The sequence below is a fragment of the Symphalangus syndactylus genome, chromosome 12 (assembly GCF_028878055.3).
Source record: "Symphalangus syndactylus isolate Jambi chromosome 12, NHGRI_mSymSyn1-v2.1_pri, whole genome shotgun sequence".
In the NCBI taxonomy this organism is placed as follows: Eukaryota; Metazoa; Chordata; class Mammalia; order Primates; family Hylobatidae; genus Symphalangus; species Symphalangus syndactylus.
This window is the reverse complement of record NC_072441.2, coordinates 85,012,630-85,039,757: the sequence shown is the minus strand read 5'-3', so window position 1 is coordinate 85,039,757 and position 27,128 is coordinate 85,012,630. Positions and strand designations below refer to the sequence as shown.

The window sequence follows — 27,128 nt, the reverse complement described above, 5'->3', positions numbered from 1 at the left end:
CATGGTAAGGCAGACTTTATTCAGGACCATTGCAGTAGGTATAGGGACCATGACAATGGGATTTTGCAGTGAGGGAGAAAGAGAAATTGGGCTCAACTCTCAATACAGCATGGGAAGTAGGAATTTATAACCGAGGTGCAGAGTAGGGGTCAGAAGATGGGAAATTATTAAGAAAAAACACCAGGGGTAAAGGAGATTTGCATTAAAACCTTACAAGATTCTTGCCGAAGACAGGCTGAGGTAATCAGATATCACCTGATGGATGGTGAGGGATGAGGAACCTGATCAGATATCAAGGGTGATCAGGTATCAAGAGAATGGGGCTTAGGCTGGGCACGGTGGCTCACTCCTGTAATCCCAGCACTTTGGGAGGCCGAGGCGGGAGGAACGCTTTTGAGCCCAGGAGTTGGAGACCAGTCTGGGCAACATGGTGAAACCCCATCTCTACAAAAAATACAAAAATTAACCAGGTGTGGTGGGCCATGCCTGTGGCCCAGCTACTTGGGAGGCTGAGGTGGGAGGATTGCCTGAGTCCAGGAGGTCGAGGCTGCAGGGAGCCATGATCACGCCACTGCACTCCAGCCTAAGCAACAGAGAAAAATTCTGTCAAAAAAAAAAAAAAAGAGTGGAGGGCTTCATGCTAAATTGACTTCACAGGATTATTTCCTTTTTTTTTTTTTTTTTAAACAGAGTCTCACTCTGTCACCCAAGCTGAAGCACAGTGGCACAACCACAGCTCACTGTAGCCTTGACCTCTCAGGATCCAAGCAATTCTCCCACCTCAGCCTCCCAAGTAGTTGGGACTATGGGCGTGGGCCGCCATATTCAGTTAATTTTTAATTTTTAATTTAAAAAATTTTTTTTCTGAGATGGAGTTTCGCTCTTTTGCCCAGGCTGGAGTGAAGTGGTGCAGTCTTGGCTCACTGCAACCTCCGCCTCCCGGGTTCAAGCGATTCTCCTGCCTCAACCTCCTGAGTAGCTGGGATTACAGGCGCCTGCCACCATGCCAGCTGAGATTTCGTCATGTTGGCCAGGCTGGTCTCGAACTCCTGACCTCAGGTGATCCACCCACCTTGGCCTCCCAAAGTGTTAGGATTACAGACGTGAGCCACTGCACCCAGCCTAATTTTTATTTTTAGTAGAGACGATATCTCACTATGTTGCCCAGGCTAGTCTCAAACTCCTGAGCTCAAGTGATCCTCCTGCCTTGGCCTCCCAAAGTGCTGGGATTATAGGTGTGAGCCACCGTGCCCGGCCAACACCATTTGTTGAAAAGACTATTCTTTCTCCATTGAACTATTTTGGCACTCTTGTTCAAAATCAATTGTCCATAAACGTATGGGTTTATTTCGGGATTCTCAATTCCTTTACATTGATCTATATGTCTGTCCTCTTTGAAAACCACACAGTCTGTAGCTTTGTAGTAAGTTTTGAAATCAGAAAGTGTGAGCACTACAACTTTCTTCCTTTTAAAGATTGTTATGGCTATTCTGGGCCCTTTGCTTTTTTTTTTTTCTTTCGAGACCAAGTCTCGCTCTGTAGCCCAGGCTGGAGTGCAGTGGCATGATCTCGGCTCACCACAACCTCCGCCTCCCAGGTTCAAGCGATTCTCCTGCCTCAGCCTCCAGAGTAGCTGGGATTACAGGCGCGCGCCACTGCACCCGGCTAATTTTTTGTATTTTTTTTTTTTAGTAGAGACAGTGTTTCACCATGTTGGCCAGGCTGGTCTTGAACTCCCAACCTCAGGTAATCTGACCGTGTCGGCCTTGCAAAGTGCTAGGATTACAGGCATGAGCCACAGCGCCTGGCCTGCATTTTTATTTTCTTTCCTGTCTCTCTCTCTCTTTTTTTTTCTTTTTCAGACGGAGACTCACCCTGTCACCCAAGCTAGAGTGCAGTGGTGTGATCTGGGCTCACTGCAACCTCCACTTCCCAGGTTCAGGCAATCTTCGTGCCTCGGCCTCCCAAATGGCTGGGATTTCAGACTTGTGGCACCACACCTGGTTAATTTTTGTAGTTTTGGTAGAGACGGGGTTTCACCATATTGGCCAGGCTGGTCTCGAACTCCTGACCTCAAATGATCCTCCCTCCTCGGCCTCCCAAAGTGCTGGGATTACAGGTGTGAGCCACTGCTCCCAGCCGGTGCTTTGCATTTCCATATGAATTCTAGGTTGGGCTTGTTGATTTATGCAAAAAAAAAAAAAAAAGCCAGCTGGGATTTTTTATGGAGATTGTGTTGAATTTATAGATCAATTTGGAGAGTATTGTCATCTTAACGATATTGTCTTCTATTCCACGAACACAAGATATTTATTTAGCTCTCCTTAGTTTCTTTCAATGAGGTTTTGTAGCTTCAATGTATAAAGCTTGCACTTCTTTTGTTAAATTTATTCCTAAGTATTTTATTACTTTAGATCCTATTGCCTATGAATTTTTAACATAGATAGGTTCTTACCGTAGGTAACATTTTGTATCCTCTTTTTGCATTTCAATTATATCACAGACATGTACCCAAGCTATTAAGAATTCTTTGGTTGGGCACGGTGGCTCCGCCTTTAATCCCAGTACTTTGGGACGCCAAGGCAGGCAGATCATGAGGTCAAGAGATCAAGACCATCCTGGCCAACATGGTGAAACCCTGTCTCTACTAAAAATACAAAAATTAGCTGGGCATGGTGGCGCGCACTTGTAGTCCCAGCTACTCAGGTGGCTGAGGCAGAATCACTTGAACCCAGGAGGTGGAGGTTGCAATGAACCAAGATCGTGCCACTGCACTCCAGCCTGGCAATAGAGAGACTCTGTCTCAAAAAAAGAAAAAAAAGAAAAAAAGAATTCTTCAACATCATTGTTGAAGACTACACATTAGTCCATTGTTTGTTTACACTGTAATTTATCTAGCCTTTCTCCTGTTGTGAGATATTTTGATTCTTCCCAATTTTTCCATTTTATAAATATTACTGTAATAAATATTTCTATGGATCTTGCTATCTGCATTTCAGGCCATTTCCTTAAAGTATTCATGTATTCTTTTTCTCTCATAATGGCCTTTATTTCTACCCTTGTGAGGAGGTATGAGATCCCATTAAACTGCGAACTCCTTGAGACCCATTTCTACTGCGATCCCTCATAGCACCCAGGGACAGGCTGCAGCCCCACTGACTTCTTCAAGAAGCTCCCAGGGTTCTTAGACTGGGTCAGATGCTTCTCATCTTATCCCTATAGCACTGTGTCCTGACCTTGCCATAACTCTCATTACTCAATGATATAAATGCCTGGTAACTAGTTTAAACCCCCACAAGACCATGAGGCCTGACAAGACAAGAGATGGACCTTTTTATACCTCTAGCCCTTAGTATATAGGAGACCTTTAATAAATATTTATTGAATGAGTTAATCAGGCAGAACAGTGAGCTCAAAGACTTAGGCCAGACTAGGAATCTTGATTCAAAGATTTATGGCCATTAAGTTTTGGGAGTGGCTGGCAAAGTGCGTCACACAAAAACTAGGTTGGAAAGGGTCCTTGAGGGTTACCTCATTCAGAATTTTAAAACTTCTTATATATTTCATATATATACATGTATATGTATATGTATGTGTACATACATATACACATATATGAAATATTCCATATAACATACAATTTTGTATATAATACACACACACACATATATTTTAGATAGAAGGGGTAGAAGAGATGGAGAGGTGGGGGTGGGTGGAAATTGAAGCCCTGTCTGTGGAATTTTCTCAGTGGCTGCAGGACACTACAGTGAAAATCAAGTTTGCCCCGGCACAGTGGCATGCACCTGTACTCCCAGCTACTTGGGAGGCTGAGGCAGGAGGATCATTTGAGCCCAGGAGTCCAAGGCCAGCCTGGGAAACACAGGGAAACCCCATCTCAAAAAAAAAAAAAAAAGAATTGTTCAAGGTCACACAATGAGTGGCAGAATGGGAAAAGGAGTCAGATGTGACTCTTCTTCACAAAATGTTTCTCTGTTGAATCCACCTCTAAGGAATGTCTTTGAAGCATCCCACATCCCTTCTGCAAGTGTCTAAAATTCCAGTAATTAAGATCCATTGCTTAAAGTATTGTCCCCATGTAGCATGTTTTGAAAGTAAAATTAATTTTATGGAAAAAATTATGGGATAAATGGGTATGACATACAGAGCAATTATGACAAGGCTTTCCTGTGAAATGGCGATTTTTCTGTTTGGAAGTTTCTAGGGGGCGCTAAGTGAACGGAAATACCGATATGGGGAGGCAGAAAGGGATACTTTTCTCGAGTTTTAGTTCTTGGGTGGCTCAGTGAGGCCAAGGAACAGCTTGCAGGGGTAGGGACACGTGCAGTCCCTTTTGCTGACTTCTTTACAGTACCTTCTTTCCCTCTTCTGCTCAATACATCCTCGTACCTACAAGGCAAGTCCAAACTCCTCAGCCTGGCATGTATTCTGGGATCCTGCTTTTTTTTTTTTTTTTTTTCTGGCTCACTGCAACCTCCGCCCTCCCCACCCCTCACCGCGGGCTGAAGGGATCCTCCCACCTCAGTAGCTGGGACCCACAGGCGTGCACCACCATGCCCGGCTTTTTTTTTTTTTTTTTTTTTGGTATTTTTAGTCAGTGTCTGGCCATGTTGCCCAGGCTGGTCTTGAACTTCTGGGCTCAAGCTATCTGCCTGTCTTGGCCTCCCAAAGTGCTGGGATTACAGGCATGAGCCACCGCGTCTCACTCATCCTGTATCTTTCTCTAAGTCCCACTGGCATGTCCTCCATCTAATCCCACACAAGGTCCCAACTTTCCCAGGCTAGACTGGGTGTTCCCCTAAATCAAGACCTGTGTCTTATGCATCCTTGTATCCCCCAGTACCAAAGGGACAAGTTCTGGCACACAATGGTGAGTCAAAAAGTGTTTGATGAGGCCGGTCATGGTGGCTTACGCCTGTAGTAATCCCAACACTTTGGGAAGCCGAGGCGTGCGTATCACTTAAGGCCAGCGGTTGGAGACCAGCCTGTACAACACGGCAAGACCCCTTCTCTACAAAAAATACAAAAATTAGCCAGGCGTGGTGGTGCATGCCTGTGGTCCCAGATACTCACGAGGCTGAGATGGGAGGATCACTTGAGCCCAGGAGGCGGAGGTTACAGTGAGTCGATATCGTGCCACTGCCCTCAAGTCTGGGCAACAGAGCGAGAAAAAAAAAAAAAAAAAGTGCTTGATGAACCTATTGAGATGTCTAGTCTCTAGGCTTTTATAAATAACTGTTCCTGTGAAGGCTGAGTATTTATGAGTATTCAACCCTGCAAAATCAGGACACAGCTAGCACCTATTCCGCCTCCACGAATTGCCTCTCCACTGAGAGGGCCAGTTAGTACTGAAGCCCCTTGGCTGCTCAAGGATTGCAGGGATGAGGCAAGTGGAACAGCTTCGGAACCTCCGAAAATGGGCACCCTCCAGGTCCCAGTTTCTATGGCAACCATACCAGCAAATTGGCCTCTGCAACGGTTTCTCCTGGAAAGACCATGATTTTGGTTCCCGCGGACGTCTCTATGGTTTCGACAGCCTAGAAGGAACAAAACGGCATTTCCGGGAAGATGGCGGCGCACAAGTCAGGTCTGGCACATGTTTCCGCGGAGAGGACCCCGCAATGAAGGTAAGGGGCTCCCTTCCCCCGAACGGTGGCAGTCGGAGCCCGGGCTTCTTAGCAAACGTGAGAGGAGCGGAGTATTTTTACCCAAGTGGCACTGGGGTAGGAGGGCTGGAATTTAGCCCTCAAGAGGAAGAGAGCCTAGGGAAAGGGCAGCCGGCTCTTTAGAACTGCTGTAAGACGAGTGGACCTGGGGCCACTTCTGAAAACACGGATTGACTGTAGAGGGGACAGTGCCCAAAGTGTGATCACAGGTTTCAGAAGGACTGGGGCGCACAGCTTCTGTCCAGTTATCCATTGAAAATCCGGTAAAGCCATTCCTAACTATGCCATTCAGTTCAACAAATAACGACTGAATGTATTCTGGAGTTCTGGCGCCGCGTTACGTGCTCTGGAGTTGCGAAATAAAGCCGTTCTCTGAACTTCCAGGGCATGTAGTTTTCAATTATTGCGACAAGGGTTAGGCTGTGGTCTTACAGGAGAAAGCACAAAGAGCTATAAGAGACTGAAGAGTGTAGTGATGAAGAACATCAATTTTTGGCCCGGCGCCTTGGCTCACGCCTGTAATCCCAACACTTTGGGAGGTCGAAGCGGTTGGATCACCAGAGGTCAGGAGTTCGAGACCAGCCTCTGGCCAATATGGGGAAACCCCGTCTCTACTAAAAGTACAAAAATTAGCCGGCCGTGGTGGCATGAGCCTTGTAGTTCCAGCTACTCGGGAGGCTGAGACAGGAGAATCGCTTGAAGCTGGGAGGCGGAGGTTGCAGTGAGCCAAGATCGCACCACTGCACCCCAGACTGGGTGACAGAGTGAGACTCCGTATCAAAAAAAAAGAAGAAAGAGAGAGAGAAAGAGAAGGAAGGAAGGAAGGAAGGAAGGAGAGAAAGAAAGACAGAGGACCATTTTGGAGTCAGGTGACTTGGGCTCATTCCAGCTCCATCATGTAATTCCAGCTCCATCATTTACTAGCCATGTAACCTTAGGCAAAAAACCCAGGCCTTGTTTTCCTCATTTGTAAAATAAGAATAATATCTATCTCACAGGACTATCAAGATTAAATGAGTTAAGCCCACACATAGTGGCTCACGCCTGTAATCCTAGCATTTTGGAAAGCAGAGGTGGGCAGATTGCTTGAGCCCAGGAGTCAGAGACCAGCCTGGGCAACATGGCAAAACCCTGTCTGTACAAAAAAAATACAAAAATTAGCCAGGCGTGGTGGCATGTGCCTGTGGTCCTAGCTACTCAGGAGGCTGAGGTGGGAGGATTGCTTGAGCCTGGGAGTTTGAGGCTGCAATGAGCCATGATTGTGCCACTGCACTCCACTCCATCCAGCCTGGGTGACAGGGCAACCCTGTCTCCAAAAAAAAAAAAAAAAAGATTGACTGAGTTAATATGACAGTACGTCAATATGTGTAATCCACCTGCTATGCATTAAGTGCTCAATAAGCGTGCCCTTCCTAAGTTGGACACTTTCAAAAGGGGAACTCCAGCCAGACTGAAATACTGCAGTGGTGTGGGAGAAGTGTGTAGCCCCCACACCAAGAGGACAGTGTAAATGCTGAAGCATAAGTACAGGATCTGGTCTCTACTGAGTACTATTATGACTCAGGTTAATAAGCACCTCATTAGCTTTGTGTATACAAAGTAATATATTTCGGGAGATACTATGTAGTGGTACAGTATAGATTCTGCAGACAAGCTGCCTGGGCTTGAATTCTACATGTTACTTGTGTGACCTTGAAGTCACTTAACCTCTTTAGGCCTTACTTTACCGTTTGTAAAATAGGCTAATATTTCCCTGAATGGGCTGGGAAGATTAAATGAAATAATCTTTGTAAAGTCTTAGCACATCCTGGCATGTGGTGAGCACACCATAAATTTAGGTATCAGAATTGATACCATTCCTCCTTGACTTCTCTATATGCTGGTCTTTCTGTAGCCAGATAGGGAGCTCCCCAAAGACCAGGCCACCTCCTTCCTCTGTCTCTGGCTCAGGACAGAGAATTCTTTTTTCTTTCTTTTTAATTTTTTATTTTTTCTAGAGACAAGGTTTCACTATGTTGCCCACACTGGTCTAGAACTCCTGGGCTCAAGTGATTCTCCTACCTTGGCCTTCCAAAGTGCTGGGACTACAAATGTAAACCACTGCGCCTGGCCGCTTTATTCTTTTTATGATAGAGGGTCTTGCTATACTGCCCAGGCTGGACTCAAGCAATCCCGCCTCAGCTTCCCGTGTAGCTGGGACTACAGGTGTGTGCCACTGCACCCAACTAGCAGAGAATTCTTAACAAGCAGTCAGGATGGAACTGATGGTTGTTTGGGCACTTTCTACTTTTCTTCTTAAAAGGATGATATCACCTCTTCTTCTCTGGTGAGAGTCTGAAGATAGAGACATTTTTCTCACCATGAATGTCACTCCAGAGGTCAAGAGTCGTGGGATGAAGTTTGCTGAGGAGCAGCTGCTAAAGCATGGATGGACTCAAGGTGATCCCCATGGGGCCTCTTCCACATGCCCCAGCTCCCTGCCTACCATCTGCCTAGGGGAAAGGCATCATCCTGGATTACCCCCCATGTAGTCCATTTAATTAAAGGAGGAAAATCTAGTTTAAAGGGAAATTTGCAGAAGAAAATTTCTAACTTTCCCAGGAAAGGGAAGAAAGGAAGAAATTTGACAGTGGATAATGAAGAAGTGGTGGTTGGGAGGACTAGGGGAGGGAAGAAAAGATATGGCCTCTCTTCCAAAAGAATTTGAAGGAAGAGATAGTTCCGGCTCACACAAAGGCAGGGGACTATATGGAGTGGTACTAGAAAGAAGGGAGCTGGGAGGTCTTCTGAGAGGTACAGAGTATACCCCAATGTCAGGTGTGTGGAATGGCAAGAGGCCTGTGTGGGGTATGCCTTGTGAGGTGTCACAGCAGGCAGGAGAATAAGCCAAGTCGCTCACTGTCCTCTGCAGGTAAAGGCCTGGGCCGGAAGGAGAATGGTATCACCCAGGCTCTCAGGGTGACACTGAAGCAAGACACTCATGGGGTAAGACTGGGTGGACTGAGGAAGGTTAGCATGCGTGGGAGAGGGGACCCTTGAGGGCAGGTGAGGCAGGCACTCAGAGCTCATATTTATTCCCCTGGCAGGTGGGACATGACCCTGCCAAGGAGTTCACAAACCACTGGTGGAATGAGCTCTTCAACAAGACTGCGGCCAACTTGGTAGTGGAAACTGGGCAGGTATGAGCTCTTGATAGATGGGCACATGAAACAGAGGGCCCGGGACCTGTGTGGTAGGCAGTCATGATATGTCACCCATTCACTGGTACTGATAATTCTCTACAGGATGAAGTACAGATAAGGAGCCTTTCTAAGGAGACCACCCGTTATAATCATCCCAAGCCCAACTTGCTGTATCAGAAGTTTGTGAAGGTATTAGAGGCTGTGGGTAACAGAGTCCATAGTTTTTCTCTTCCCTGGTCTCCCTGGGGCCTGAACAGTTGCCTTGTATACTTTATCAGTTCTCAGGACTTTCCTAACATAGTGGGATCCTGTGACCAGTCTTGCTGTTGCTTACTTAGACTGCCCAGACCCTCAGCAGTAATTGAGATCTTCAGGTTCCGTGGATCCTGCCACCTGTTAAGGGAGCAGCAATAGGGCATGGGAGGTAGAGTACAGTCTCTTAAGTCAGGAGTTGCCAAATTTTGCGGGGGCCAGGGGACATCTAATTCAAAGGACTTAGAAGCCAGAGGAGACCTGAGAGATTATCTGGACCACCCCTGCTTTGCAGATGTGGCTAAAAGGGTGAAAAATGGTTTGCTGAAGAGCCCACAGCTGGCTAGTAATGGCAAACAGGACTGGAACCCAGGACTTCAGGCCTCCACTTTCTCCTGTACCCACAGAAGGAAGCTAACATGTAATGGTCATTATGTGCTAAGGGCTATACATGTTACCTAGCAAATGTTTCCCATTTTTCTACATCTCTGTTAGACCATCTACTACCCCACTTCGGGCCATCATCATCTCTTGCCTAATTTCTTTCTCCAGCAGCCTCCTAAGGACACCTCTAGTCTCACTCCCCACCCTAACCTTTGTGGAGGATGGACTCCTCCACAAAGCATCCAGTGTTCTCTCTAAACATAAATGTCATCATGTCACTGGGTATTCTTTGATCTAGGATGACATAATCCAGATTTATCGGACTGGCTTATATGGCCCTGCATGCCTATTCCTGCCATCTCCAGCCTCATCTCTTCACTTTTCTCCAGGACCACTACACTTTAGCCTAACTATTAGCCTAACAGATTCCAATCTGTTTCTTTTCTTTGAAGGTACAACATTCTTCCATCTTCAGGTTATTGCACGTTGCTCCCTCTGCTTTGGATGTTCTTCTCCCTTTCCCCCTTTACCTGCTGAATTTCTCTTATCCTCCAGAGCTCAGCTTATACATCAGTTACTTTTAGAAGCCATTCTCTGAAGTCTGAGTTGAGTCCCCTTCCTCTATCACAAGCAACACTTCCATCATAATTGCCTATGTAGAGTCCATCTGGGCTGGGCCCATCTCATTCTTATTCCACTCTGAATCCCCAACTCCTTGGCCCATAGTAGACTCTCAATTAATCTGATTAAATGAAGGTACTGTGAACAGGTACTATGGTCAGGGTGGAGCGGGGCATCTTTACTGTCAGTCACTGGCACTTGTCCATTGTGAAGACCTGATGAACCAGAGCATTTCCTCTTCTTGTTCTGCTCACCAGCCAGCTGTGGGCCAGAGAGGGCAAAGCTGCTGGACATCCCAGCAGCAGCAGCCCATCTCCTAGCCAAGTTTGAGTATGCAGGATGGCACACCTCCCTGTGGCTCCTCAAGGAGCAATGGTGGGGGCTGGCAAACCACTGCCTGGAGCTATGAATTCTCAGGGGGCTTCCACAAGGGAATAGGGATGGTGGTGGTGTTGAGAAGGCCTTGTCCACCCCCATGACCCCTCCTAGATGGCTACGTTGACTTCAGGTGGAGAGAAGCCACACAAAGACTTGGAGAGCTGCAGTGATGACGACAACCAGGGGCCCAAGTCCCCAAAGATGTGAGACTTCATTTTAGCTCTTGGGGAATGTGGGAGGAGATGTCCTCAGATGGCAAGAGAAAGGGCTAAATCTAATGCTTGACTGGGGGCTTCTTGTGGGTGGGTGGAACTGTGTTGTACTAATCTTTGTATCCCTAGTACCTCAAAAAGTGCCAGGTCCTGAACAAGAACTCAGTGTTGAAGGAATGTTTTAGAAGGAGGAGAGGTCAAGCCTTTCCACTGGGTCTGTTTGTAACTGCTGATCTCCCCTAACAGTCTGACTGATGAGATGCTGCTCCAAGCCTGTGAGGGGCGAACAGCACACAAGTAAGTCATGGTCAGCTCCTTGAGCTCCCTTCTTTTCTCCCCACCTTTGATCATGGCCTGTGCCACCTCTTGGTTCTTTTTACCCCAGGGAAATGATTCCTATTATCTACCCATCTATTGCCTGAAGATAGGCAGCTCCCCACTCCTACCCTCCACCAACTTTCCCTGCAGGCTTAAGGACTAGGCCCATTTCCCCCGATACCCTCGCTCTGACTTGGACCCTGTCTGTTTCAGGGCTGCCCGTCTCGGGATCACGATGAAGGCCAAGCTTGCTCGCCTAGAGGCCCAGGAGCAGGCCTTCCTGGCTCGTCTCAAAGGCCAGGACCCTGGGGCCCCTCAACCGCAGTCAGAGAGCAAGCCCCCCCAAAAAAACAAAAAGAAAAGGAAGCAGCAAGAGGAGGAAGAAGCTACAGCATCTGAAAGGAATGATGCAGATGAGAAGCACCCAGAACATGCTGAGCAGAACATCAGAAAAAGCAAGAAGAAGAAAAGGCGACATCAAGAAGGAAGGGTCTCAGATGAAAGAGAGGGTACAACTAAAGGGAATGAGGAGGAGGATGCTGCAGGAACAAGTGGGCTTGGGGAATTGAATAGCAGAGAGCAAACCAATCAGTCCCTCAGGAAAGGGAAGAAAAAGAACAGGTGGCACCATGAAGAGGAGAATATGGGGGTCTTGGAGGAAGGAGGAAAAGGCAAGGAGGCTGCAGGCAGTGTCAGGACAGAGGAGGTAGAGAGCAGGGCGTATGCTGACCCATGCAGCCGAAGAACGAAGAGGCAGCAACAGGAGGAGGACGACTTGAACCTAGAAGATGGAGGTGAGGAAACTGTTTTAGGTGGTGGAACCAGGGAAGCAGAGAGCAGAGCATGCAGTGATGGAAGAAGCAGGAAAAGCAAGAAGAAAATACAGCAGCATCAGGAGGAGGACATCTTGGATGTAAGGGATGAGAAGGATGGCGGGGCTAGGGAAGCAGAGAGCAGAGCACACACTAGCTCAAGCAGCAGAGGTAAGAGGAAGAGGCAGCAGCATCCCAAGAAGGAAAGAGCTGGAGTCAGCACTGGCCAGAAAGCCAAAAAGAAGAAACAGAAGAAGAGAGACTAAAGGTCTGGCCAAGGTGGGGCTCGATTGATTTTCAAGAGTTGAAGCCTTAAAGACCAGGGTCGATGCGGGTCTGCAGGTCTTCTGCACCCCCCTCAATGAGGAGTCCCTCCCAGAAAGGAAACTGATCTCTGGGATGTCAGCTGCTGAGAGGCAAGCGGTAGTACCATCCCTTATTTGAGGGAGTCAGCATAGTCCCCTCTGCAGCTTCTAACCCAGGATCATGAACTCAGGTGCCTAGAGAAGCCAGGCAGCTAAAGGACAAGGAATGCTGGGGGCTGTGGGAACAGGAATGCAGATACCCTTTGAAGGAGCATTCCTGCTAAAAGAAGCTGAAAATGTCGACCTATGCGAAGTGCTCTGATTTTTAAATGTTGTGAAGGTTAAGAAAAACATAAATTTAGGTCTATGGGCTAAATTTAGCCCACAGTTGCCAGTTTCTAGCACTACCAAATGAATGAATAAACATCAGCTTGGGCTCCTAGCCTAGAGGTAAATCCTGACTGGCATCTCTGTTCCCAGCCTGGGAAGGTCCTGAATACAAATTAGAAGATACTCCTTGGAGGCCTTTGAAGAAATTCCTTCTGTTAACCTCTTTGTAGTCTTGCTACACTGATAAGTGGAAGTAGCTCCCTGTCTGTGTCCCAAATGAATAAGAATTGTGTAAAGGACAGCACAACTCACTTGGCATCTAACAGTCCATTTTCATTGTTTCCAAATACCATAGCAACCTCTTGCCCGTTGTGTTACCCCTAGAGAGATGGCACCCAATCCCCAGGGTTGCTGACTTCCACCATTCACTGACTTTTATTGCCAGAGGAGCTCCCAGGAATCCACAGTTCTGGAAGAGAGGGGCTCTAAGTCTTTATTGAGAATAATACCCACCCACCTTCCCTCACTGCAGACGATAGACACACTCGGTGTCAGGGTAGGGTGGCAGGTTCAGCTGGTACTTCTTTTCCAGAGCAGGTGGCACAAAACGACCCCCCAGGTAATGGTAGCGACCAGTAAACTGGGCTGCAGATTTTTTGGGGGCTGTGAGGGAGATGAGCAAGTCTGGCTGGATCCCTCCAGAGTTTCCCTTCTCCACGTCCCATCCTGAAAAGAGGGTGGTGTTCAGCAAGAGGCCAGATGTCTCGTCCCCTTCTACACCTTATTTTACCCTAGTCCTAGAGGAGTGGGAAGTCCCCTCAGTTCCCACCTGAGGGACTCTCGTCCAACAAGCTTCATGTACCCTTGGGCCATGGTCTCTTCATGGGGCCAACATGTAAAGGGGACTTCTGGACACTGTTCCCCAGCCCTGATGGGGGTCCAGAAAGCTGTGGACCCCCTAGCTTTTAGTCTAGCCCCTCTAGACTAAAATTATTTTAGACCTGGTGTGGGCAAGAGTCAAGAGGGTAGGGCCCCAATCTCCCCCACCCCACCTTCTGGATCCCAGCACCTGAGGGAATGTCGATGCTGGCAATGGGCACAGTGAGTCCCTTCAGGACACTCAGGATGCTGTAGAACGGTTCCCGAACATCGCCCTTGAAGCTGAAGCCAAAGATGGCATCCACCACCAGCTCATACAGTTCATCAATCATCATGGGCTGTGGTGGAGTAGGAAAAGGATGTCAAAGCCAGCAGCTGCACAAACAGCCTTAACTGGAGAGGGCTGTCCTCTGCACCTGCAGACCATTCACAGAGGCACAAGTATTGTATCTCATTCAGAGGGCAGCCTGAGGCCTAGAGAAAGTGTGAGGTGGTCACGGATTCAGGCCAAACTTGAGACCAGACAGTTTTTGTTCTTGGTGCCTGCCTGCCCGCCACTGGGAGGCCACAGGCTGAGATAGCCTGAGACGGAGTCAGGAGAGCCAGATTCTGGTTTCAGCTCTGCCATGATACAATTTAGTGACTTTAAGCAAACCACTTCTCTGCACCTCAGTTATCTTCATCTGTAAAATGGGTTAAGGAAAAAAATTACCCAATTTCCCATCCCTTAATCCATGCATCTGCAGGAAGGGTTTCAGATAGGGCAGCCACTCTGGCCCCTGAGGGGCAGATCATGTGTTTACTGCATGCTAGGGCAAGAGGATCTGACTACAGAGTGGAAGGAGGGACCAGGGAGATGAAAGGGCAAGGAAGCTTTAGAAAAGGTGGTGTGTGAGACTCATGGAGCACACTTTATGGAGGAGAAGGCTCTTGCACACTTATTCGAATACCATCCTTTAGGCATCTTCTGTACCAGGCACTAAAATGAGCTCAGCCTGGCAACACGAAGGAGGAGCAGAGCACAGGCAGTGGTTACTGGGAGATGAGGTGTTCAACTGAAGCCACCTACCTCTGAGGGCATTTCCCCAAGGAAAGGGATGTTCATTTTCTGACACTGGGTCACCAATGCAGTGAAGAGGGGCTTGTTAGGTCTTTTGGGGTAATAGATGGTTGGCTCGTAGCCCTAGGAAGAAAGTGGTAATTCAACCCCAGAGCCCTCACGCCCTCACGCCCTCCTCCCCCACAGCCCCTCCCCACATACTCACAAAGAGTTTGAGGTGTCGAGCACAGACCAGGCCATCTCCTCCATTATTCCCCGGGCCACAGATGACCAGGACTGTAGGGGGGCTCCTGGACATGGACGTGGGGGGATATGCCTGAAGGCAGAGTCAAGGGTGGTTCAGCGGGGTTTCAGGCGGTAATAGACCATATTGGCCCAGCTGCCTCTCCCACCCCTTTGTACCTAGGCCAGGGGGCTGGGACAGTGACTCCTCCCTGGCTGCTCCCAAAGGTCGAGAGTTGTGCCACTGACCTTGGCGATGGCTGTAGCACAGCTCAGCCCGGCCAGCTCCATAAGTTGGTCCACGCTGAACTGGTATTCGTTAAATAGCTCCTGGTCCACGGCCTGGGCCTCCTCCTGGCTGAGGAAAACCCGCGGCCTGAGTCCCGCCCCTCGTATTCTCCGTCGCGCAGGTGGCCCTGCCGTCCCAGGCCCCGCCCCGGGGCAGAGCAAGACACCCGAGACCCGCGCCTACCTCAGGTATTTCACCGCTGTGCTCGCCATGACCTCTGACTCCCAGCGGCCACCCGAGTTCAGCCTCTGCGGTCCCCACCAGGTGGGTCCCGAGCGGCAGGCGATAGTCTGGCTTTTGATCCGCGGCAGGCGCGAGCCCGCAACCAGCAGCCCGAGGCCCAGCAGCGCCCGCAGCCCGGACATCCAGCTCGCAGAGCGCACGCCCCCCGGCCCGGCCCAGCCCGGCCCGACCCCGGCGCATGTGCGGCGCTCGCCCCGCCCCCGAAGAGGCCAGGCCAGCACGCGCGGATTCCGGAAGCAGCTCGGGGCTGGAGGCTTGGGGTTCTAGCAGCCCATGGGCCGGGGAGCCGTTCCCACCCGGGCCAGCTTCCCTTCCACTTGGGATTCCAGCTCTCTTCAGGAGCGTTTACAGATCGCCACACATTTCCAGATACGCCGAAATGCCTTGCTCCCAATGGCCCTTTGATAATAAGTGCTGGTTTTGTAACTCTTTCAGAAAGGTGTATGGCATAGCAGTTAGCCTTGATCCCTGCCCCACTGCTTAGTGGCTGAGTGAATGTGGGAACTGCTGGTGTCAGTTTTTCGCCTATACAACAGGGAAACGAGTACATAGTTCCATAGGTGCTAATGCCTGCAAACCGTCGCAGAGGGCGTGGTATAGAAATTAAGCTACCGTTCTTATTTACACCACCAAGCCTATGTAACTTAGGCCCCCTCTCCGCTACATTAGCTTCCCCTACCTCTGTTTCACCAGGATATCACGCTGTACTTCCCTAGTCATGCTTAACCCCTTTACTGAGATAATAGCTATGGAAATATAAAATTATCCTTAAATAGGTTGGGTAAGCTATGGTTTAAAATGTAATTGAAACCATAGGCTCCAGGTCAAGATGATGTTTCACTAGAAGTCTTGAGAGGAGTAGAGTTTACGCTAGTGGTTTTGAGAATGCAAACACACTCTGTGGCGTGGTTAGGGGAAAAGGTTGGAGAGTAACAAACCAGTTACCATCAAGGCACTAAGATAAAGACAATTATCCAGACTGCTATGGACTCAATGTTTGTGTTCCCTTCCTCCCTCACAAATTCATATGTTGAAGCCCTAACCTCCAGTGTAATGGTATTCGGAGACAGGGTGGTTGGGATTAGCATTAGTTGAGGTATAAGGGGTAGGCCCTGGTCTGGTAGAATTAGTGCCCTCATAAGACTTTCTTCCTCTCCCTACCCCTCCTCTCTGTCACCATACTGGAACCCTAATGTGATTTCCAGTCCCCAGAACTGTCAGGAAATTGATTTGTTGCTTGAGCATCCAATCTATGATACTTTATTACAATAGCCCAAGCTAAGACACAGGTAAAGGGAAGGTCTTTTTTGTTTTTTTAGACAGGGTCTCACTCTGTCGCTCAGGCTGCAGTGCAGCCGCCTGATCATGGCTCACTGCAGCCTGGACCTCTGGGATCAAGTGATCCTCCAGCCTCAGCCTCCCCAGTAACAGGGACTACAGGCACGTGCCGCCACACCCGACTAATTTTCATATTTTTTTGTAGAAACAAGGTCTTGGCAGGACAGTGGCTCACACCTGTAATCCCAGCACTTTGGGAGGCTGAGGTGAGTGGATCATTTGAGGTCAGGAGTTCAAGACCAGCCTGGCCAACATGGTAAAATACCACCTCTACTAAAAATACAAAAATTAGGGCTGGATGCACTGGCTCACACCTGTAATCCCAACACTTTGGGAGGCCAAGGCGGGTGGATCACCTGACATCAGGAGTTCGAGACAGCCTGGCCAACATGGTGAAACCCCATCTCTACTAAAAATACAAAAAAATTAGCAGGGCGTGGTGGCGAGCGCCTGTAACCCCAGCTACACAGGAGGCTGAGGCAGGAGAATCGCTTGGATCTGGGAAGAGGAGGTTGCAGTGTGCCGAGATCATGCCACTGCACTCCAGTCTGGGCGACAGAGCCAGACTCCATCCCCCGCCCCCGGAAAAAAAAAAAAAAGAAAAGAAAAAGAAAAACAGTAAGTATAAGAAGAGTGCTCTAACCTCCCCTTTTCTTCCTGAAAGCAGGAAACAAAACTCCCATGTGAACAATGCCTTCCTCCAGGAGGAAAAAAACATTCTTATCACCAGAGACAGGGAGTCGAAGCTGAGAGAATTCTGTACAAACAGACCTTGTTAAAATATCTCTTATCTTCCTTTAGCCTCCCCATATATTTTATTTTTATTTTTTTTTGGAGATAGAGTCTCACGCTGTCACCCAGGCTGCAGTGCAGTGGCATGATCTCGGCTCACTGCAACCTCTGACTCCTGGGTTCAAGCGATTCTCCTGCCTCAGCCTCCCTAGTAGCTGGGACTACAGGCACGCACCGCCACACCTGGCTAGTTTTTGTAGTTTTTGTAGAGATGGGGTCTCACCATGTTGCCCAGGTTGGTCTCAAACTCCTGGGCTCAACCAATCCACCCACCTTGGCCTCCCAAAGTGCTGGGATTATAGATGTGAGCCCCTGCGACTGGCTTCCCCATATATTTTAGCTGCTTTTCCACAAATGACTCTTTGTTCAACTTAGTACAAAACATTTAGGTTTTCCTTCTTTGGGTCTTCATTGCTTTATGAGGGCTCCTGTGTCACATAAAATTTATATTAAGTAAATCTGTATGCTTTTCTCTTGTTAATCTGTTTTATGTCAATTTAATTCTCTGTCCCAGCCAGAGACCCTAAGAGGGTGGAGGTAAAGTTTTGCCTTCCCTACATTCTCTTATCTGACATGATCAGGAGTGGATTATTTTATTTCAACTTTAAAAAATACATTAATTTTCCATCTGTCAAAGTGTGGCCAGGGTCTTTTCTTTGAGGATGGAACTTGTGATTGGATTCCTCATCTTCTTTCTTATATAAATCTCACCAGTTATGTATCACCTGTAATTTCCAGTTTGCTTCCTTAAAGTGAAAGTCAATGGCATGTTTGAAGCAATCTTGAGTGCAGAATTTATATTTTTATGATTATTCCCACAATTTGTAATAATCTTGTTGCTCACATCTAATTCCATAGCAGCTTTTATCTTTTCTTTTGAGACAGAGTCTCACTCTGTTGCCTAGGCTGGAGTGCAGTGGCATGATCTTGGCTCACTGCAACCTCCGCCTTCCAGGTTCAAGTGAATTATCCTGCCTCAGGCTCCCGAGTAGCTGAGATTACAGGCATGCACCACCACGCCCCGCTGATTTTTTGTATTTTTAGTACAGACAGGGTTTTGCCATGTTGGCCAGGCTGGTCCCAAACTCCTGGCCTCAAGTGATCCATCCACCTCGGCCTCCCAAAGTGCTGGGATTACAGGCATAAGCTACCGTGCCCAGCCCACAGTAGCTTTTTAAAGTAACTCGCAGAGGCCAGCCGCAGTGGCTCGCACCTGTAACCCCAGCACTTTGGAAGACTGAGGCAGGCGGATCACCTGAGGCCAGGAGTTCGAGACCAGCCTGGCCAACATGGCGAAACCGTATCTCTACTGAAAATACAAAAATTAGCCAGGCTTAGTGGCATGCACCTGTAATCCCAGCTACTCGGGAGGCTGAGGTAGGAGAACCACTTGAACCCGGGTGGTGGAGGTTGCAGCGAGCCGAGATCACGCCATTGCACTCCAGCCTGGGAGACAGAGCAAGACTCCATCTCAATAAATAAATAAATAAACAAATAAATAAATAAAGTGACTCACAGGCTGGGCACAGTGACTCAAACCTGTAATCCTAACACTTTGGGATGCCAAGGCGGGAAGATGGCTTGAGCCCAGGAGTTTGAGACCAGTCTGGGCAACATAGTGAGACCCTGTCTCTCTCTATATATATATTTTTTAATTAGCCTGGCATGGTGGTGCACCTGTACTCCTAGTGGGAGGCTGAGGTGGGAAGATCGCTTGAGCCCAGGGGGTTGAGGCTGCAGTAAGATGTGATCGTGCCATTGCACTCCAGCCTGAGCAACAGAGCAAGACCCTATCTCAATAAATAAATAAACTCACTTTTTCCTCCATCACTGGAAGATAAAGAATAAGAATAATAAAGAAAAAGTAACTTACCTTAGTCGAGTCTTCTAAGGATCCAACTTAGTTTTTATAGAAACAGTACTTCTTTTCCCACTCTCAGTTCATCAATTTATTTTTTTTTAAAGATAAATTTTCTTTTACATTGACATGGGGTCTCATTATGTTGCCCAGGGTGGTCTCAAACTCCTGGGCTCAAGCAATCTTCCCACCTTGGCCTCGCAGAGTGCTAGGATTATAGGGGTGAGCCATCTCACCTGGCCTGTTCATCAATGTGTATAGTATTTAATTACATTGTGAATTACAATAACACATAAAACGGGCATAAACACACTTAATATTAAATCACAACGGACTCTGGGTAAGCAAGGGCTTAGCTGGGGAAGTGGAACTGCACAGCATTCTAGAAAGTGCTCACTGCCTGGGTTTGATTCCCAGCTTCTCTACATACTAGTTATGTGACCTGAGAATTCAGATTACTGAAGCTTTGTGCCTTATTTTCCTCATTTGTGAAAGGGGATAATAAATAGCACATCATATATTTTTTGTGAGGATTAGAGGAGAATACACTTGTGAAGCACCGAGAATAGGGTGGGGCATGAGCTAAGTGCTTGGGAAATATTACATCACGTCATTGTTCCTGTGGCTGTTGGCAGGAGCTGTCCTACAGGCTACAGGCTACAGCCTAGGCCTGTGCCCAGCATCCCCTGTGTTTCACAGAGAAGTAGGGTGCATCGGTTGGGTAAGATGCCTCTTCTGTAGTATTATATCCTCATTTCCCATATGCAAAAATGGAGGTCTGGAGAAGTGACTCCAAAGCTACTTGACCACGAAGTCAGTTTTTGGAACTGCCAGGCCCCTAGCAATCATAAGATTTGGATCCAGAAAGACAAAGAATTTGCCATCCATTTTCCTTTTTTCTTTTACCTACTGAGTCCAAAAATCCCAACGAGGAACAAACAGAACTTCTCAGGGCCGAGCCTGCAAAGCCCTTGGCCAGCCTCCTCAGGAGTCCACTGGCTGCACTGTGTTCCACATCCCTGCAGGGCTGAGCAACTGGGAAGAGGCTTGGTCCCCAGGACCCCCTAGCGTGTGCGTGTTGGACAGGTGCTTCAGAGATGAGGGCTGAGGCTGGCAGGAGGAGGTCACACGATAGTGCAGATGCCCGACTCCGTGGGTCTCCTCTGGCGGCTCCTGCTGAGGCTTTCCCTGGGCCACCTGGATGACCTGAAAGAGGCAGGGAGGGGCTTGCCAGTGGGGGTGACTGGGGAGACAGCAGGAGGCAGCCTGCCCTGGCTTCAGCTTCCCTCTGCCCTATTTGGCCCTTACCTCTGCTGGTGGGCTCCAGAGAAGGAGGGAGTTGGCTTAAGCTTCATATCCCCCCATCTTGCAGCACCCTGTCTTTCACTGAGGCCTACCATCAGGCCATTCAGGAAGCAGGGCATACCCCAGGCTTCCAGAGCCAGGTGAGGGTTGTTCACATTGCTAAAGGGCAAAGACAAAGGGGGGCTTGGGGCCCTATATCCCAAGCATGAGATCCCAGCTTCCCCCAACTTCAACAGCAGTCGTGTTTCATTAAAATCATCCCAAGACACATATTCTACTTTTTTTGCTATTCTCCAGGCCTCCTCCTTTCCCCCAAGGACCCACCTATTGGCTTGAGGGCCATTGGGTACCAGGATGCTAGGGTACTCCGCTCTGGGAGGGCCTGGACCTACAAATGGAAGATGGGCCCTGGGTCCTGGACCTAGATGGAGAAGGACAGACACATTCATCACATGCCTCTCTGCACCAAAAACTATCATGGTGGAAAAAAGCTCTGAGAGAAGAACCACGAGTTGGGGCGGTGTCAGGGGATACACTGTTCACTATAGACGGAGGCTTTGCCAAGGACTGTCCCTCTGCAGGGCGTGTGCTTGGTAAACATGGGGCAACTAGAAGCTAGATGATGGGAATGATTCACTGTGCCTGGAGGGAAACACACTGAAAAGGAGACATCGGTAAATTCAGGTCAGCTCAACAAGTAGCAAGGAACTCTGCTCCCTGAGTTGCAAGTCTTTGTGGGAGAGGCTATTGAGTAGTGAGCTGGGGTTTACCAACAGCACCCAGCACTGTGCTGGGCACAGAGTAGGCTTTCAACAAAACCCTGGGGTCCAAGATGCAAAGTTCTAGAAGTTAGGAAAGCCACGAGAGCAGGAAGAGGCAGTTCTGGAAAGGATTTAGGGAAAATGGTCCAGGGCCTTGAGAGACAAGCAGAAATCATGGGAGGGCTGTTGGGGAGTTGTGAACTGGGACAGCCAGGGTCAGGGGTGGCGCGAGGTTATGCCAGGCCTCAGAGAAATGACAACAGGAAGGCGGGATGGTGGGATGGGCATAAGAAGCGGAGGCAAGCGGGTGGGGGTGGGAGTGCCACATTTGCAGTGAGGAGAGGCACAGCCAGGAATACTCTACATCAACTTACGCTCCGGTCTCCCCGGCCCAGCCCTCACGGGAACGTTTGCCGACCTCTCCTCTTTTTTCTTCTGGTGGCCCTCCTCAAACTCTTCATCTTCCCACCCACTGGAAGATCTGTAGGGGCAAGGAACCAGGGCACAGCTTGGCAGAGCGACAGCAGTCCCCTCCTCCCTGGGGGTACACATGGGGTCCTATCCCACTGCCACAGCCCCCAACACCCTGCAGAGGGCGCATGTATCTCTGCTGCACCATTCCCACCCTCACCTGTGCTGGGCACCTGCTGTGCTGCTTCCTGCCTTTGTTGGGGTCCCCTCCGCCTGGCTGGCCCCACCTGGAGCCTGGAGTCTTCCCGGAGCCAAAGTCTGGGAATGAAGTGGAGTAAAGGGAATAGGTCTGAGAAAAACGGCCATCCCAGCTACGTGTGTGCTCCCTTCAGAGACTTATGTGATAGAGACAATTCGGGCTCTGCCACTTGTCTCGGAGAATACAATTCTGGGGTGAGGCTCTGTTCTATTAAGGTCCCTGCTAGTAACTGTCAAGCTTGAATTCAGATTTAGGGACTAGCAGACCTGGCCAGCACCTGATGACCACCGCATCCCTTCTGGGGCCTGATACGGTAAAGTCACAGAAAATAGGTGGCAGACATTGGCTGGGACCCAGGTATTCTGACCCCTCAATCCAATCCTCTGCCTGTACCAGACTAATTTAATTTTGCTTGCAGATTTTAAATATGGTGTCTTTAAATATGGTCTTTAAAATGCAAGAGCATAAAGCCTATTAAATACATATAAATATTAAAGTATAATTTCAATTCCTGGAGCAGGAAGAGGTTTTCTGGGGTTGTCTGAAAATGTGAAGGAGGAGGCGGTTGGAGAGCCAGCGAATCGTACAAAGAGACCCGGAGGTAGAAACAGGCTAAAGCAGAGACCTGGAAGGTGGAACACGGTGGAGACAGACCCACAGAGAAATGACCTCCAGAGACTTAAAGACGGGAGAGAGGGACTTCCTTTGGACACATCTCCATCCTGTGGCCATTTAGGGAACTGCAGTCAAGGACTTGAAACTTTCTACCTCGTTGCACACATGGCCTACCGATTCTTTTAAATTTATTTATTTATTTTTAATCACCTACATAGAACAGCCCTTGTGTTGGAGACGTGCCACAGTCCCCCATCCACCTCCCACCCTTGGAAACTGATATCTCTCATGTGCAGGCTCAAGGCGGATGAACACAGATGAGCGGCCAAGCGCACAGCATCCCAGGGAACATGGGCTCTGCTTACCACCAACCTCTTCTCTGGGTAACCTCCCTCCACCCCCATCTCCTTGTCTCAGGTGTCATCTCACCAAGGTGTGAGTCTGGACCAGCCCCACCTGGGCCAAGCGCATCCTCACGGTGTCTGCCAGCTTGGCCACCAGCCGTTCTCGCACAGAATCTGGCTCCTTCTGGGAAGAGGATGGATAATAGGGTAATGGGGAATGCCTGGATTCTGTGGTCCTCTGGGGGTTGGGGAAGAAGGAAACAGGAAAGAGAGGAGGGAGGGGGGCATTGTTTCCCCTCTCTTCTACCCCATCCCCATGCCTTTCCCAGGGTCCTGCCACCACCTGCCCAGAATTGTGGACAGCAATGGAATCTTCCTCACAATAGTATCCCAAGACCTAGCACACAGTATGTCCAATGCATGTTTGCTGATTGAGTGAGTGATGGGGAGAAGACAAGGAGTGAAGGCAGGAATGTCAGCCAGAAGAGGGATAGCAGGGGAGAGGTGGATTCCGGGGTGCAGGGTCTCACCTGACACTGGGCCAGTGCTTCCTTATAGTACTTCAAGGCCTGGTCATACTGCCCCAGCCTGGCTGCAGCAGCCCCCAGACCCTCACAGGCCTGCCACTGTCCCTTCATGTCCCCTGAGAAAGAGAGCCTGGACGGTCCTTTCATGACCCCTACCCCACTGACCCACCCCCTCAGAGGCACTCCCTACCCTGAGTTCCCCCCATCTGCCTCCCCACCAGTCCCTAGGACCCTCAGCCTCCCCACTGTTCCAGTCACATCCCAACCCTCTCACACTTACCAGAGTCTCGGGCAGCCTGCAGGGCATGCAGGTAGTTGTCTCTGGCAGCCTTGTGGTCCCCCAGCTGGCTCAATGCAAAGGCCAGGCTGCCAAAGCTCCGGCCCTGCTCCCACCGCTGCCCCACAGAGCCTGAGGACAGAGCCCACCCTCAGAGGGGACTCTGGCTGCTGGGACATCAGGACCCCACCCTCCAGCAACCAAGACAGACCTCCCAGGAGGCCTGGTGCCCAGCCCCAGCACACTACAGATGCATCCGAGGGGCCTGAACCCTCCACACCCAGCCTGGCCCCATCTTGAGTTCTGGCATGAGTGCCTCCACCTGGCTAGTGTGAGTCAGGCAACAACCCTGTGATGCAGGCAAGGCAGGTGTTAATGGACCCGTTTTTAAAAATGTGGAAACTGAAGCTCGGAGAGTGAAAGTGGTTCCTCAGTGTCACACAAACAGTCAGCAGAGGGGCTGGACTCCGCTTCAGGCCTCCTCTCCCAGCCAGTACCCTTCCCCCTGCCCACTGCTGCCTTCCCAACCCTGCGGCCTGGGCCTCTGGGCCCACAACCCTCTGTCCTCTCTGGCTGTCCCGTCTCCTGCACTTCCAGCTCTCTCCCACTGGTTCTGGACTTTCAGGCTCCATAAGTGGTCCAAAAGGGCCATCCACCCTGAAGCTTTGGGCCCCTTTTGGAACCTCTTCTTAGTGTCCTAGTCCCAGTCCCATTCCCCGGCCCCAGGCACCCACCGTGCAGGTCAGCAGCCTTCTGGTGAAACTCCCGAGCTTCCTGATAGTTGCCGAGGGCATTGTGGGCCATCCCGAGGTTTCTTAGCACTGTGGCCTGCTCTTCTGGCACCCAGCACAGGGGCAGGGCCTGCAAGAAGGCCTCCACGGCCAGCGGGAACAGCTGGAGCTGGGAGTAGCCCAGGCCTAGATCGTTATAGAGGTGCCCTAGAGGGCATAGCCAGGGTCACTGGTAGCCGGACCAGATATAAATAAGGCTGGTACAGCCCCTATTGACTCCTCCATGGTTCCCCAAACCCAGCCCTCTGAATATCACCAGGCTCTGTGTCTCCCCAGATCCCACGCCTTCCCTGCCCAAAGGTCTCACCCAGCAGTCGCCTCTCAGTGCTCCTCCCAGCAAGCCTCCGGCTTTTCTCCAGCACCTGCACAACTTCCCCTACCCGATGCCGCCCACTCTTCAGCATACATCCTGCCGCAGCCCCCAATGCCAGGGCTGCGGCCTGCAGCTGCCTCTCTTGGGCATAGGCCTGGCTTGCTTCCTGCAGGCAGTGGGCTGCTAGCTCAGGCTGTCCCAGAGCCTGGTAGCAGGCTCCCATTTTTGCCCAGGCTTCTCCCTGGTCACCCTGTGGCTGGTAGTGGCCCAGGGCCCTGTGGTACCAGGCCAAAGCTTGAGGCAGCTCGCCAAGGGCATGGTAGGCCAAAGCCACATTGAAACACTGGTCGCCATGACACCTGCCCTGTGCCTTCTCTTCAGGGTGGGCTTGCAGGAGTAGCTCAAGGCCTCTGGCTGGGTCCCCAGTCTCCACATAGGCAGCCCCCAGGTTGAAGGCACAGGCCTGGAGCACTGGGGTGTCCCTGGTTTGTGGGGCCTTGGAGGCCAGAAGGAAAGCCCTCTGGAAGTTGTTCAAGGCTTCATGGTTCTGGCCAGCCTGAAGGGCCCCATGGCCAGCCCTGGTGAGGGCTTGGATGCTGGCTTTTTGCCGCAGCCACTTTCTTTTCTTCTTTTTCTTATTGGAGCTTGAGGTCTCAGGTTCTGGCCTCTGGGGCACATCCTCAGGTTTGGGGGAAGACATAGGGCTGACAAAGGGGAACAGAGGGGTCAGTATGTCAGCCTTGGCTTCGTCTAGAGCAGGACCCCCTTAGGGCAATTCAGCTCTACCCCTGCCCTAGCATGACCCTCAGGGTTTCAAGGATTGCTCTCTGACCTCTCACTTTGTTTCTTCTGTCCCATTGGGCACCATAGCCACTCTCACTCCAACGTCCTGACTAATTCTTAGTTCTCCTTCAAGACTCAAGTCAAGTAACAGCTTACTTCAGAACGCGCCTTCTTCTCAACCAACTGGGTACTGCTGTGGTCCCATAGCACTTGATGCCTATGTCTTTTATAGCATTTATCACACTGGGTCGGAGTTGATGACTTTATTGTCTTCCCCCTGCTACTAGATTTGGAGCAACTTGCAGGGTCTGGTACTTAGTAGATTCTCAATAAATGTTTATGGAAGGAGATGAAAAAGTTCTGGAGATGGATAGTGGTGTTGACTGCACAATAATGTGAGTGTACTTAATGCCACTGAACTGCACATTTTAAAATGGTTAAAATGGTAAATTGTATGTTATGTGTATGTTACCACCATACACATGTTTCTGGATTGAATAAATAGGCCAGGTGCGATGGCTCACACCTGTAATCCCAGCACTTTGGGAGGCTGAGGTGGGCGGATCACAAGGTTAAGAGATAGAGACCAGCCTGGCCAACATGGCAAAACCCCGTCTCTACTAAAAATACAAAAATTAGCTGGGCGTGGTGGTGCACACCTGTAATCCCAGCTACTCGGGAGGCTGAGGCAGGAGAATTGCTTGAACCCGGGAGGTGGAGGTTGCAGTGAGCTGAGATCGCGCCATTGCACTCCAGCCTGGGTGACAGAGTGAGACTCCGTCTCAAAAAAAACCTGCAAATAAATAGATGAAGGAACCGCACATGCAGGGCCTCTCCTCCATAACCTCCTTCACACTGTGCCTCCACAGACAACCCCCCACTCATCATCTAGGTACTCCTGCTATCTAATCTCAAGATGTAGTTCAGGTCAGTTCAACAAGCACTCAATGAGTCCCTGCTATGTGCTAGGAGCCACACTAGGCACTGGGGACCCTAGGTTGAGGAGGCTCCTGAATTGGCAAGGAGCGAACCTCCAGGAGAGAAGGATTCTCTGAAAAGGAGTGTGGTGCGGGACGGAACACGCATTTACTGCCCCTTCCCTAGCTCAAGGGGAAGCTCTCTCTCCATTTCTTCCGCTTTCGGTCTGCTGGCTGGTTCTAGGCCCCCAGCCTCCTGCCCTGGTCTCCAGAGCCCTCTTAAACCTGAATACAAGCATCTCATCAGCTTGTGTATCCTGTTAGTATCTTTCCCCTTGAAGGGCAAAAGCTTTTCATGAACTCTCCTCCCAGGAGATGGCAAAAAGAGTGGAAAAGACCCAGGCCCTGGGCTCTTGACCCCTCCCATTTTATTCCTTTTTCTCCTTTTTAGGAGGGGCAGGCAGAGGAAAAGCAGTCTCTTTTAAAAGAAATTCCCCCTGCTTCTAAGAACACCCAGAAATCCTGCCTTTTCAAGGCCTTCCACTCCAGGGCATTCCTGACCACCCCCATCCAGTGTGGGGATCCCCACTGCAGGACACCTTACCTCCTTGGGTCTTCTCCGCAGCTGGCTCTCTGGAATGGCCCCTCTGGCTTGGGTTACCTCCC

General features: G+C 49.8%; 3 protein-coding genes and 1 long non-coding RNA gene across 8 annotated transcripts; 1 reads left to right on the top strand and 3 right to left on the bottom strand.

Moving 5' to 3' along the window:
- On the bottom strand, positions 1-5,530 carry LOC134733932 (uncharacterized). Its single transcript, XR_010117421.1, has 2 exons — positions 5,475-5,530; positions 1-5,169 (listed from the first exon to the last, which is right to left on the bottom strand). It is a non-coding gene; the product is annotated as an uncharacterized lncRNA (long non-coding RNA).
- Positions 5,531-5,561: 31 nt separating this feature from the next.
- Positions 5,562-12,603, top strand: LOC134733928 (G patch domain-containing protein 4). Of its 4 annotated transcripts, none has more exons than XM_063624881.1 (8): positions 5,563-5,645; positions 7,987-8,123; positions 8,596-8,669; positions 8,771-8,863; positions 8,969-9,055; positions 10,613-10,704; positions 10,960-11,010; positions 11,245-12,603. In XM_063624881.1, exons 2-8 carry the CDS (start codon positions 8,045-8,047, stop codon positions 12,107-12,109), a joined length of 1,341 nt encoding a protein of 446 aa, XP_063480951.1. In that variant the 5' UTR covers positions 5,563-5,645; positions 7,987-8,044; the 3' UTR covers positions 12,110-12,603. The 4 variants fall into 4 exon arrangements, with proteins under 4 accessions (XP_063480952.1, XP_063480951.1, XP_063480953.1 ...); XM_063624880.1 differs by having other exon boundaries at positions 5,574-5,645; positions 8,061-8,123; XM_063624882.1 differs by lacking the exon at positions 8,969-9,055 and having other exon boundaries at positions 5,562-5,645.
- A 342-nt stretch (positions 12,604-12,945) lies between these two features.
- Positions 12,946-15,356, bottom strand: NAXE (NAD(P)HX epimerase). 2 transcript variants are annotated; one of them, XM_063624887.1, is made up of 6 exons: positions 15,112-15,356; positions 14,889-14,997; positions 14,623-14,733; positions 14,427-14,540; positions 13,548-13,695; positions 12,946-13,204 (listed from the first exon to the last, which is right to left on the bottom strand). In XM_063624887.1, the coding sequence occupies exons 1-6, from the start codon at positions 15,291-15,293 to the stop codon at positions 13,002-13,004; spliced, it is 867 nt and encodes a 288-aa protein (XP_063480957.1). In that variant the 5' UTR covers positions 15,294-15,356; the 3' UTR covers positions 12,946-13,001. The 2 variants fall into 2 exon arrangements, with proteins under 2 accessions (XP_063480957.1, XP_063480958.1); XM_063624888.1 differs by having other exon boundaries at positions 14,889-14,993; positions 15,112-15,322.
- Positions 15,357-19,226: 3,870 nt separating this feature from the next.
- TTC24 (tetratricopeptide repeat domain 24) lies at positions 19,227-25,587 on the bottom strand. Its single transcript, XM_063628127.1, has 10 exons — positions 24,757-25,587; positions 24,393-24,596; positions 23,662-23,790; positions 23,385-23,497; positions 22,940-23,038; positions 21,857-21,954; positions 21,600-21,706; positions 21,008-21,121; positions 20,789-20,885; positions 19,227-20,365 (listed from the first exon to the last, which is right to left on the bottom strand). The coding sequence occupies exons 1-10, from the start codon at positions 25,460-25,462 to the stop codon at positions 20,284-20,286; spliced, it is 1,749 nt and encodes a 582-aa protein (XP_063484197.1). The 5' UTR covers positions 25,463-25,587; the 3' UTR covers positions 19,227-20,283.
- Positions 25,588-27,128: the final 1,541 nt, after the last annotated feature.